The 12,877-nt window shown below is 44.7% G+C and overlaps 1 protein-coding gene across 2 annotated transcripts in view; it reads right to left on the bottom strand.

Annotated features, from left to right (window-relative positions):
- Nucleotides 1-3,513, bottom strand: part of SLC2A12 (solute carrier family 2 member 12) — a 33,513-nt gene extending 30,000 nt beyond the window's left edge. The window contains exon 1 of one of the 2 annotated variants that reach the window (XM_056342414.1): nucleotides 3,183-3,513. In XM_056342414.1, the coding sequence (XP_056198389.1) occupies nucleotides 3,183-3,315 (133 nt within the window). In that variant the 5' untranslated portion in view covers nucleotides 3,316-3,513. The remainder of the gene's footprint in view (nucleotides 1-3,182) is intronic. The other variant, XM_056342413.1, reaches the window with a different exon arrangement.
- Nucleotides 3,514-12,877: the final 9,364 nt, after the last annotated feature.

Here is a 12,877-nt window from a genome sequence, read left to right as displayed (position 1 = left end):
CCTTTTATTTTTATGAGATGCCTGCAAAATACATGGCAGTGTGCAGCCCAGGGGAATAAAATATTTTAATGATGACTTCCAGAGAAATTTCTCCTTCTGCCTGCAGCAAACTCCACGGCTAAGGAGTGTGTGGCTGTTATGTGACAAGTGATTGGAAAGTCTATTCTCTAGTTTCCCCATGTAAACAAAATGCTTTCTCACAACTGTTACTCAGGTCAAAAGCAGCACTACTTGGCAAACAAACTTATCTTTAAGAACATTTTCTGGAAATGTTTATGCTTCGTTACTGAAAAGGAGACCAGGCACAGTGGTAGTATAGCACAGTGTACTGCTGCTGAGACTGGATGGGGCCAAGTAGTAAGGGAGTGGCCCTTTACTATTTTCAAGCACATATTTGGGAAAAATGGTTCTTCCAAAGGCAAAATATTTGGTCTGTGCATGTATTTTATGGGCATTACAGAGAAATGATCTGTGCCAGGAAAGATCTGCAAGCAGGCTGAGCTGAGAAAAACACCATGTTTCCCCCACTTCATGTGCAGGAGAGCTACAGGGAAGGCGCCTGGGAGCCCTTTCCAGCTCATCTTGGCAGCACCACACTCCTCATTAGTTCAGACACTGAGATTTCTGTGATGTAGTTTTTCTTTCCTTTCTCCTATGAGAACATGCCGTGTGCATACAGGAAACTAGTGGGATGGGTGATTACTTTATGTGACCTGTGCAAATACATGTCTTGATAGGAGGGGACTCGACAGTCTCTTCCAGCATTGACTTTGGTTTAATCTGGGCTGAGAAATGTCTCATTTTGGGAGGGAAGAAAAGTATTTTCCTGGAAGGTCAAATAGATATGTTCTTTAAATCCTTGGGGATTCTTTGTTCTATTTAGACATTTGGCAAGTGGAATCAAGCTCTGGTTCCGATTGGTTAATAAGCACAGCTTAGAAAATCACAATGAATTGAGTGCATTGCATAGGCATGAACCCACAGCATGGAATCTCCTTTTTTTCAATTGAACAAGGTATCTATCCATGATAAATTTTAAAACTCCAGCATCTGTATCTGAAAATTTTAAGATATCTTTAACAACATATTTCTTCTCTAAGTGCTGTCTGACATACAAGAAGTTGGCCTTTACAGGGAAACAGCATTTACAGTTCCCCAAATTGTCTTTAGAGGAGCATTTTGCTAAACTGTATAGCATGTGGATCACATGGGTTTGTACAATAGATATTTAATGGCATATTTTGGGAATTGCTGCATAATTAAGTCAAGGGTTTGCTTCTCATAAAAGGTGATTATTTCATTTTCATGCCATCATGATCTCTGCTGCACTGTCACAGTTACTTTCTTTGTCTCATCCAGTTGTCTGGTATAAAGAGGTATGTGTTACCCTGTTGATCTATTCTAACGCCTAATGTTTCTTTAGATCCAGTAGCTGCCCAATAGGTGCATTTCTCCTATTAGCTAGGATACATCTGATCTAACTGTCCATCTAGAGGTCTGGCATGGGATCCAAAACAGTTACTCAACAAGACCCTACGGGATGAAACAAATGGTGTCTTTGGGCAAAGTTATGTTGCAAGCAGAGCTGGAAAATATTAAATTTACCCAAAAATAGTGTCAGGGCCATGTGGGATCATGACCATTTGACAAATGTGACTCCTCCCACCCAAGTGTGAAAAGCAAAACCAAAACAAGTATTTTTTAAATTGAACTAAAACAGAAGGCAGAAGGAAGCTAATATATTGTGCATTTTCACACATCTGAATGCCTGCAATGGTGGGAAGCATTGTATACTTTGTACAGCATAAGCCTGACAAATGTGTTCTGTGAGTAATATTCAGATTTCGTGAAAAAAAGCCCCTTGGTGCTGATGGAAAGATGGGGAGTGTAGATCCTGGACAGACCCACCCTGAACATCTCTCCATCTCTCTTAGCGCTCTGCCATGTGTTTTCATTATGTCAGGAGGCAGCCTGCCCTTTCAATACACTAAATGGCATTTGGGTTTTGTTTTGTTATTTGCCAGTAAGAATCAACAAGTTCTTTTAATTCCTAGATAGGTAGTTATAAATTCCTCAGGTTACTGCTTTAATTTCTGAGGGTGAGGCCAAGTGTGTAATATGCAAGTACTCTTCTAACCGTAGCCCTTGTGCTGCAGTAACTTTTATTGTCTGTTTACTGTAGCTGCTGTGCTTCCCTTTGTTAATGCTATCCTGTAACCATCTGCACTGCTCCCCCCATACCCTAAGGTAATGTTAAATATGTCTGTACAACAACTGGCTTTTTGTTCTCGATTAACCTCTGCTTCCAGGTATCAGTAAATGTTGCTGCAGTAATCACTATTACACCCCTACAAAGCATTTGCACCTGTGGTAACTGAACATTCGTGGGTTAGTCAGTTCACTGATTTTTAAATGAACAAAACCTGCTTGGGACATAGTAATTTCTGGCTTACAGCCATGCTTTCCTGTTTGGGTACAGCTGTCTTGTGGGTGAGAAATGTCATGATTGTGGGTCGTTTTCCCCTTGATGTTATCATCAGTGAAAGAGGCTCAAGATGCAAAATCGTGCTATAACCTAGAAAAACTGGCTGGGTAGGACAGCAAAGGCGAAGAGCTACAAAGTTCAGCTTCAGTACTCAAAAATCTTTTGCAAAAGAAATTATGCAGTTGATTTTTCAGGGAATCAGCACAAAAACCTGGTTTCCTCCTGCAATGCTAGGGGAAAAACGGCAAAGGAGATTCCCTGTTCCCCTACCCTGTACTTTGGCCCTGCGTGAGTAGGTGCAATGCTTGCCTGGCCTCCCTCCACTTCAGTGAAAAAGGCTGAATTGCTCCCAAGCATGCAAGGACCGGAGCACTGTTGTTATCTTAGATGGCAGTGGATTTTCCGATTTTTCAGGTGACCGATCTTCCTAAAGGACAAGGATATACACAACAGACAGCACATGCATGAACAGTAGGACTGAGGCCTTTTGGGAAAAGTATCACATAAACCTTCATTCAAAATTCAAGCTGGCATTTCCCTTCCTTACTCGCATTTTCCCCTCTCACACTTTTAGGAATCAAGACGGTGTGCCCTGAGAGCCCCTTGGCTTCGCAGGGCTGTTTTCCCCCAGCCCTGAGCATTAGCTACGCGGCCACTGCTGCTGGCTGCAGCTGGCATTCAGCTCCTGCCGCGTTACCTGCTGCAGCTGGGAGCTGGCGGAGGTGGTGGCGGCTGCTGCGGCGGCTGTCCTGGCTGCTCTTCTCATCCTCCCCTGCTCTCATCGTCCGGCTCTGCTGGCCGAGGTCCTCTGTGCTCTGGCCAGGTACCATTGCCACCCCCTTTGCACCTTGGGGCAGGAGCACTTCACAGGGCAGCGGTCCTTCCCTGGCCAGCGAGGAAAGCACAGGTTATTTTCCTCATGGCAACAAGTTGCTGAAGCTGGCTGAAACCAAATGCAGACCACAAAGTGGTTTGTGAACAACTTTGTTGCTATTTCAGAAGGCTTTGCCCTTTGCAGTGACACAGGCTGTTGCTATTCTTGGGAGCCTATTGCAGGCGAGGGGAGGGCCGTCTGTCGGAAGTATTGCTTTTGCTTTTTAACAAATAGTTGGAGACATCAGACGTCCACGCACAGCTCCATGCACATTCCTTACCCATTAGCTTAAAGGGTCTCTCTCTCTTTCCCCCTTTAACTTTCCTCTTTAACTCCTCTCTCTGGTGTTCACAAGCACAGGTTTTTAACGGAGAAGGCACATAGAAGGGGAGGATTTGAAGTGTTTGCTGTGTCAGCTGAAGTTAGGGCACTGACACACACACGGCATTGCTTCATTCTTGTAAATTGTGAGCAAGTTGTGGTGAGAAACAGCAGAGAGGAAAAAAAGCCATGGCAGCCCATCACAGTCTGTGACACTAGTGTCAGGAATTTTCACGGCATAGATGAACATATTTTACCAGCAAATTAAAGGCAAGCCACCCTCTCTCCCATGACAATTATTTGTGGGAAAACTGAGACTGTCTGAGCTATATTGAGTCAAAAGCTTAACTTTGAGAGCTGCTAGGAGTCACTGCATCCCTACTAGCTTTCGTGGAAGCAGTGGCTATAGGCTGGACTGCAGTGGTGGGGAAAGCTACCATGGGTGAAGGCAACCTGCCTACTGGGGCTGCCTGCCACATCCTGGTCCTGGTCCTGGTCCTGGTGCAGGAGCCTCTGAGCACTCTCAGCAGACCCACGGGCCTCAGTGAGGCAAGTTGTCCAAGCTATCCCCAGTGGGAATTGCTGTTGTATAATCTGGCAATGTTGCAGGCTTCTTGTTTGTGCTCTTTTTCATTACTTGCTGTTTTATCTTGGTTGTTTTTGTTTTAATACACTAATGCCTGCAGATAGTATGGGAGCAAAGGCAGAGGTGGAAAGTTGGTAGCTTCTGCAGTATTCCCAGGAAGAATTCCTAAACATTTTTCCTTAAGTAGACTGGGCATGATACACCCTTTATTGGTGTTTGCTTAACAAGAAACATTTGACAAACGACACTGTAACTGCCCTGGCTGACGGCTGCCTTCACTGTCAGCTTCAGATGCTGGAGCACCAGGGATGCCGTGGGGGCACAAGTTCCAGTGGGGAGTTTGGTTTTGGCAGTGCCTTTGGCGTGGAGTTAAATGAGTCAGGCTAGCTCTACTCGCATGTGTAACATACTTTCTATGTGAAATGTCCACCTGTCAGGCGGTACAGGATGCTCTAAAGGCTGTTAACAAATTCTTGTGGCATCCAGACAGGTGTTGTTTCCTCATCGGGTATGTGCAAAAAATTATGTCAACTTATAAAGAAATTATTCAGATGTTTTGTGAAAAAATGAGTGGCTGCTTAGGCTGGGGAAGGAAAAGAAATTTTTTCAAAGATTAAACTCAGCTGCTACAAGATTCCTCTGATACGTGTAACTGATCACCTCTAACAGCCCACACCTCAGATAACCCACAGCTCTGCCCAAGTGCCTGCTCTCTGGAAATGCAGCTAACTCCATAGCTACACATTTGTTCCCACTTCCCAAATGCCCTTCTATGTAATGGTCCTGCAGAAGTCAGTGAACTACTGAGACGCCCACAGCAGCTTGCTGGGGAGCAAAGCCAAAGCCGTGCTCCCAGACACGTGGCCCTGGGGGATGCTCCGGGGTTCACTCCTCCTGCCAAGAGCTGCTGCCTGGGAGATGCTGACCCCGAGGCAGTGACCCACTGCCTGCTAAGGAGCTGAGAGAAAAAGAGAGTTCAGTTCAGGCTTTAGCTGAATGTCAGGTTCATCTTCACAGAGAGTGGATGAGAGGTCCTCCAGGCACTCGGCGAGGTCTGGCAGAAGGAGGGTATGTTTGTAAGGGGGAATGCCTGGTAGGAAGTGAGGCATCCTGAACAGCCTGCACTGACGATGGACTTCCCCCATCCCATGCTCTCTTTGCACTGAGGTTATTCAGTTATTCTCAACTGTTAGGTTTGTACATGTAGAGTTGCATAAGGTTCCATGTGGAAAATCTGTCTCATCCTTAGGTAATCAGATATGCAAGAATTGAAAACTTGATTTTACTATTAGCTTTTGCCACCCAGCTGACAGGAGGCCGCTTTGCTGAAATAGGGACCACTGTGTAAAATTATTGAGACAAGCTTGAAGTGCAGCATTGGTGGGACTGGAAGTATCCGTCACTCCTCCTTGCATTTGTGAAAAACGTTTACAGCTTTTATTTGTCCCCTCATTCCCCCAGTTCCACCCAAAACTGATTTTGTAAATCTTTTCAAAGACAGCCTGGGTAGGCGCCTCCTCTCTTGTCATACTTGCAGAGTGTCCTTCTTCAGCTGTGACCTGATTCGGACTCATCAGCTACAGGGTATAATTTTGATGGAAGTAAGTGATGCAATGCAACTGCAGCCCTTTCTGTTCAAAAACCCCCTAAACTAAATGTAGTCCTCCAACTAAATATACTGATTATGTATACTATATGTATATATGTATACAATAAATATATGATTATGTATAGCTGCTGGCATCTATATGCTTTGGGAGAACTTAAAAGCTTGTCAGGAATGGCACCTTCCCTTGAACAAGCAGTATGCTATGCCCAGGAGTGAGTAATAAAAAGAAAAGGCTGCTTTTCGTCAAGTTCCCAAATCCTGTGATTTTAAGTGATGAATTTTAAGTGAATGCAACAGTGTATTTAATTCCTTTTCTTTTAATAGGAAAAAAAGATATTTCAGACAAAGAGTAGGATTTCTTTTAACTGTGTTTAAACCTGGCATTCAGTGCTACCTACGTTCCCTTCAGAAGCCAGATTTTTAAATGTTCACCTACTTGTTTACTTAGAAATCCAGCAGACTAACCTTATAAAAATAAAGGCCAAATAACTCATTTTTCTCCCTAGTTCTGCCTTTATTTCACAGTATCTCCGCCAGCTGAAACAGAACAGTGGTTTAACTTTGCCCCCTGTGGTAACCTCAGGAGGTACCTGGCTTTCATGGATGGTAAAGCAACCAGTACACAGCATAAACCATAATGGCCAGACAAAAAATGAAGGAAGACATCGTCATTCGGGAACTTGTGTTTGGGCTGCCCAGAGGGCAGTGCACCCTTGTCGTGCTGTGCTGCAGGTGCTGCAGAGGTACCAGGGGGCTTCCTGGGCTTTGACCTGCTCCCTGAGTTACATCCTATGCCAAACACACCATATCAGCGCAATAAGGTCTTAGGGAAAAACATTCCCAGTAAGTGGAAATGTGCCATATTTTATCCTGAGATCTGCTGCTTGGCCTGGCATTGGTTTGAGGGGTGTTTTGCAGCGTCATCAGTGGCCAGGTGATAGTGAAAAGCCACAGCTCAGCAGGTGCGAGAATCTGTTTCCACAATTGTGGCTGAAAAACTGAGGCATTGGTGTTATTGGTATTAACTGGCATTAACTGGCATCCCAGAACAGGAAGGAACTGGAAAAAAGCTGGTTCCAGCCAGTGAAAGCAAACAGAGAGAGGGAAAGCAAACAGCCTGTGCTGTTTCTGCTGCCAAGGCAATCGTAAAGGGATCTTGTGAAACGCAGCAACTGTGAAAACCTTTACCTGTGGCTGGTGGCCACAGGGTCCTGGTCCCACAGCCCTGTACCCTCTCTGTTTTCCAGCAGAAATAAACAGGCAAGCAAACAAGCAAAACTCCAGTACAACAGACATGAGCAGAATAAGGAGAAAGAAAAGGGAGTGTACTTCACTGCTTTTCAGTTCTCTGTTCTTTTCCTCTTGCTGCCCTGCCGATGTATGCTGTTGAAAGCCTCCTGGCTCATGCTGGGCCTGAGAGCGAGAAGTGTCAACGAGAGCAGGGGCACGGGGGCTGCTGGAGTTTGCAAGGTGGGAAAGGCTTGCACCCGCTCTGCCCCTCTCACTGCTGCCTGGGAAGGGAGTCAGTCGTGCTGAACCCCGGGCGGCAGGGGGAGGTGGGGGGTGGGTGGGTGGTGGGGGTGGGAAATGGTCCAGAAGGCAAAAAGTCCCAAATGCCGCGATAGGTAAATAGCTTCGTGACGTTCCAAAGAGTATAAGCCCAAGCTCCACAACTGTGCCATGTGAGGCTGGGCAGGTCATGCACTTCAGGAGAAAGAAGAGTGGAAAAGATAAAAAAGCCAAAAGCAGGAGAGGGTCGGGAGACAAGGCAGGGCTATGAGTGTAACACCGTCGTGGGATTCTCCTGTCAGTTTTGTCCACATGCAGTTGGCAAGAAATAATATTTTCTGATATTTTCTCAATTCCTTGCTCTCAAAATTGACCAAAGAGTTTACAATTAAAGGCATGATTAGGCTAGAAAAAGAAGGTAAGATATTCAATGAAATTGCTGAATAATCTGCCTGGAAAATGTGTGAGGCTGAGGTGGGCATTTCTTCTAAAATCTCTGGTCTGGTCATGATTTGTGTTTGTCTTTGTTTCCAGTGATCTAATAACTCACATTTGAGCCTGTGGAGAGACAGGAAAGTTGGCATTAAGCCAATAGGAATTAATTAAGAGCTGAAGGGCTTTCTCAGTAAGTTTTCTTAGGCCATTTTTATCAGAGTTGGAGTAAAGAAGGTCTTATCTCCCTGTAGATTTTATGACTCTCAAAAGAAGATAGTGGAAATCTTGCAATTAATTTTTTAAAATATGGAAATAAAGATTTTCAGCAAAACTATGGAGAGGATTTTCTTGACGTGTCAGCTGAAGTTATGTTTCTGGCATCTATGATCCCCAAGGTTTGCTCTCAGAACTAGTAGTTCACCATTTGCAGAAGAGGCTCATAAAATAGCCAGCCTGGGACAACATGAGGGAGGCTGGGAGGACAAGAGAAGGAAAGAGACATGGAGAGAAAAGAAAAAAATGGAGCAGGTGGTGGTTTAACCTTGGCTGGACACCAGGTGCCCACTACGGCCACTCTGTCATTCCCCTCCTCAGCTGGACAAGGGAGAGAAAATACAATGAAAAGCTTGTGGGCCAAGATAAGGGCAGGGAGATCACTCAGCAGTTACCGTCATGGACAAAACACGCTTGACTTGGGGAAATTAATTTAATTTATTACTATTCAAGTCAGGGTGGGATGATGAGAAATAAAACCCAAATACTAAAAAACACCTTTCCTCTCACTCCTCCTTTCTTCCTGGGCTTAACTTTACTCTTTATTTCTCTCCCTCCTCCGCCCAAGATGTGCAGGGGGACGGGGAACGGGGATTGTGGTCAGTTCATCATACGTTGTCTGTGCTGCTCCTTCCTCCTCAGGGGGAGGACTCACTCCTCACCTTCTTCACCTGGTCCAGCATGGAGTCCCTCTCACAGGAGACAGTGCTCCATGAACTTCTCCAAGGTGAGTCCTTCCCACAGGCTGCAGTTCTTCACACACTGCTCCAGTGTGGGTCCCTTCTCACACAGTTTCACTCCTCTCTTCCGCTGCAATTTGTGCCCAGGTATTTTTTTTTTTTTCCTTCTTAAATACATTATCCCAGAGCTGCTACCACCATCACTGACGGGCTTGGGCTTGGCCAGCGGTGGGCCTATCTTAGAGCTGGCTGGCATCGGCTTCATCGGACATAGGAGAAGCTTCTAGCAGCTTCTTATGGAAGCCACCCCTGTAGCCCTCCCCGCTACCAAAACCTTGACATGCAAACCCTCTGCAGAGCAAAAACCCCAAGAAAAATGCACCATTTATTCCAGAAAAAAGTACCAATCTAAAAAAGCACAAGTAGCCTTTCCCATTACTGTTGATGCATTGACACCCACACTCAAGGGGGGAAATGTGCCAAAATTCCAGTCACAGAGCAATGAAAACTAGATGAAAAAGACAGAGAACTATCTCAAGAAAGTGAAATGATCCATCCTTGAGGAACTATGAATATAGAGAAGATAATTGTTATTATTGTTGTGCAGCAAATGAATTGTAATTTAACAGTCAGCTTTGCAAAGATGCTTTTTATAAATGCAAGATAAATTTCGTAAGTGCAATATTTAGGCTATGCCATTTGTGTAATTTTGCAAATGAATAAACTCTAAATACATCAATAAATGGATAATACTAAGTGAATAAATAATATGGTCTGATGTCCTATAGCAATGTTATGACAGAACTGAGAACACAAGTTTCCTCATTTTGAGTCCTGTGGTTTCTTACTAAGTCATTCTCTTTCTGTTTTGTTCTTAGTTTTTGAGAGGCACTGATTTATAGCAATGTATTTCATCTGACTTTAAAAAACTCTTTTAGAAAAGTTCTTGACCCCTTCTGACAGAACAAATAATAGATACAGTCCAGAGCTCATTGCACTTCACAGCTCCCTCCAGGGTCTGAAAAACACCTGCTGACTCACTGCACAACCATTTATTCCTGCTGCTCTTCTGTTAGCATCTTCTTTAAAATACTCTAGGGTCAGCAACATTAATGTTTTGGCAAAAACTTAAAATCAAACTGAAGGTAAGAATTGGAGGCTGGAAAGTACAATACAAAAATAATTGAGCTGTGAAAACAAAATAAAAACTCAATTTCACTTCGGGTATCTACTTTCATGTCAGTGTAGCCTTTCCATCAAAGAAAAGGAAAGGTCTTCTACTCTCTGGGTAACCTGAAGGGCCACTTGTAATAGTTACTCAATAATCTCTCTGGGTTTGCCATCACACACCGTTCTTTCCTGTTTGTTTCAGATATTTCATGTGTACCTTTTTAAAATAAACCATAGAAACAGCAGCCCCATACATTTTAAAATTGTCCATCTGAAATAAAATCGGGAGGCAGTGATAAATGAGAGCCACAATGTTTAGTAAAAATGCCTGTACAAATTTTACTCAGTTCATTATCTTGTGGGAAATAGCAAACTAGTTTCAAAAACTGAAGGTTTTTATGGGATTGATTTCTTTCTTACCTGCCTTTGATATAACTTTCTGGAATCAGTGGAGAAAACCCAGTATGAACCGGTAAGAGGGTATCAAAACTACATTTCAAATGTCTTTATTAACACCCAGTACACTGCTCTGTGTGATTGGAGTAATTTCAACCAGCTACTTCACTGGCGCAGGCTGAACTCGAGAAAGCATCTCAGGAAGATGGAGGGAGGGAACTGTTAGCGCATGGCCCTGATTTCTCACTTTGCTTCCACCATAAGTGCGCTGTCACCTATATGGTGCAGCGCTTGCCAGTGCACAGTGCCAGGGCAAGGGCTGGGCCTGGAGCAGCCAGTTAGTAATGTCACCCGCTGCCTGAGATCAGACAGTTTTTAGGAATTTCCAAACAAGGTGCCAAAAATGGAAGCCCTTTAGAGCACTGCGCAGTGGAAAAGGTTTTGCTCTTTCGTCATGTGATGAATTGTTAAAATTGTGTAGGCTGAAATTCCTTTTGCCTGTTCCAATTAAGAAAATGGATGTACATTGCTAATAAAAATGTGAGCTGCTGAAGTGGTTTTTTGGGGTTTTTTTGTTGTTGCTGGGAAACATTTTCTCCCGCAAGGAATATGTCAGTCACACAGGAAATGCAGTCATTCTCATGGTTTTAATTATTTCCACTGAGAAAGTGTTTTGTTTTCTCCTGAAAATTGTGTTGTTGCAAAAATAAACAACTAAATGTCATTAATGCTGTGCTTCAAATTCTTGCTGTTTTTTGACCACAGCTGGCAGCCTGAAAGCAGTTTTACATGCATTCATTAATACCAAATGTCTGGGTAAAGCTTTCCAAAGTCCATCAAAATTTTCAGATCGCTGCAGGCAAGCAGCAAATGAAACCAGCCTCCAATGTACAGGTCATTTTGTGTTCACCCAGTAGGTGTGAAAAGATAAGCAGTGTACAATTCTGCAATGCAAATGAAAACTTCAAGACATCCATTCTCAGAATTGTTACCTGGGTTCACTAACAGTCAGCAAAGACAGTCTTCAATGGACGACGTATGTCCAGAGGTGTCCAGGGGAAATTTAGTTTGACACCATCATTCCCCTTCACAGCAGGAGACACTGAAAGCTCAGCAGGTGGAGTGACAGGTCTGGTATCACTCAGGACAACACAGGAGAGGCTCTTTGGAAGAAACAAAAGATTTCTGCCCCAGAATCCTTCCCTGCCTCTGTACTTACCAAAATCCCATCTTTTGAAATACAAGCAGGGGAAATACTACACTGGCAGTGCATTGACAAGGAGGTGGCAGCAAGGTTTCCTTTCCCCACCACACCAGCCCTGCAGGGCAGGTGGGCACTTTGCTGGCAGAGAGAGGCCGGAGAGGAAACTGTTCATTTGCTTTCCACTTAAAAAACCAAAAGACATTTTCTCCCAGTCGCTATGAGGAGGGAGTGAAGGCCATTTGGCCACCAGCTCTCCAGCCCCTTGCACCATCCGATACATCTCCTGAAGGAGATCCACAGGCTGTGCCTGTGTGGGCAGTAGTCGCTTTGCTATCAAACACAGACTGGTTGGGTGTGCACCTGTGGAACATTCAGGACCTCCTTGTGGAGGAAACCCTCAGTGGGGTCACGGCCTCAGAGGCAATCCCTGACACACACCCTCCAAAAACACTTGGTGCTGGTTGCAGCCCACCGCAGTTCAGGGGCTGGCATTTGCTCTTCAGTTGTTTGCGGTTTTATTTGCTTTTTTAAAAGCCCAAGGTACATATCACCTCTGGCAGAGCTGATTTAGTGATCTCCAGGGTAGAAGCAAACCCTCCCCTGTAATTTTCTGTTTAGTGTACCAGCATGATTTTTACAAAGGACTTCCCCGAGCTGCTGAGGACTACAGCCTGGGGGCTAGCACCGCCTCCCTCCCCTCTGCTGGCACAGGCAGACACAGCCTTGCGAGAAGGCAGCTGCCCCCCCATCACCAAGATCCCTGTCATCCCAGCACAGCTGCTTGGCTGACTTCTGTGAAACAAGAGACCTTAGCATCAGGACTTGGACTTCTCCAAAGATTACAGAAGTCCTGGTGCACACATTTGGCTTCTCCATGGTGTAGACTGCCAGCCTATGAGCAACCCCATTCAGCAGACACTCTCCTCTCCCCATTCTCATTCAGATTCAGACTCCATGCTGCTCAGTTTGGCTTAGACCTCTCCATTTCAGACTAATCACTGAAGGATTAGTTGTTTAAGTTCACACTGATGAAAGAGGCATTGGCAGAGGCCAAGGGGCTGTCAGCGGTACAGCACATGCTATGTGGGAGACACACCGTGCCCTGAAAAGCAACCGCACTGCCTCTGAGCAGAAATGCCCCCGAGGAAGGGGGGTGTCTGAGATTGGGTTCACAGCAAGCAAGGTGCACACAATGCTTTAGCCTTCCAATACAGCTTCTAACTTCAGCAAGTCTTGTCAAAGCAGCGTGGACAAAGCACAGTTTTGTAGTTAGCTGTTGTAAAGTTTAGCTCTTGGTAAGGACTTTTCTACTGTGGACATAGTGCACAAGAAAGT

This window comes from Falco biarmicus, chromosome 6 (assembly GCF_023638135.1).
Source record: "Falco biarmicus isolate bFalBia1 chromosome 6, bFalBia1.pri, whole genome shotgun sequence".
NCBI classification, from domain to species: domain Eukaryota; kingdom Metazoa; phylum Chordata; class Aves; order Falconiformes; family Falconidae; genus Falco; species Falco biarmicus.
This window is presented reverse-complemented; position numbering and strand designations above follow the sequence as displayed.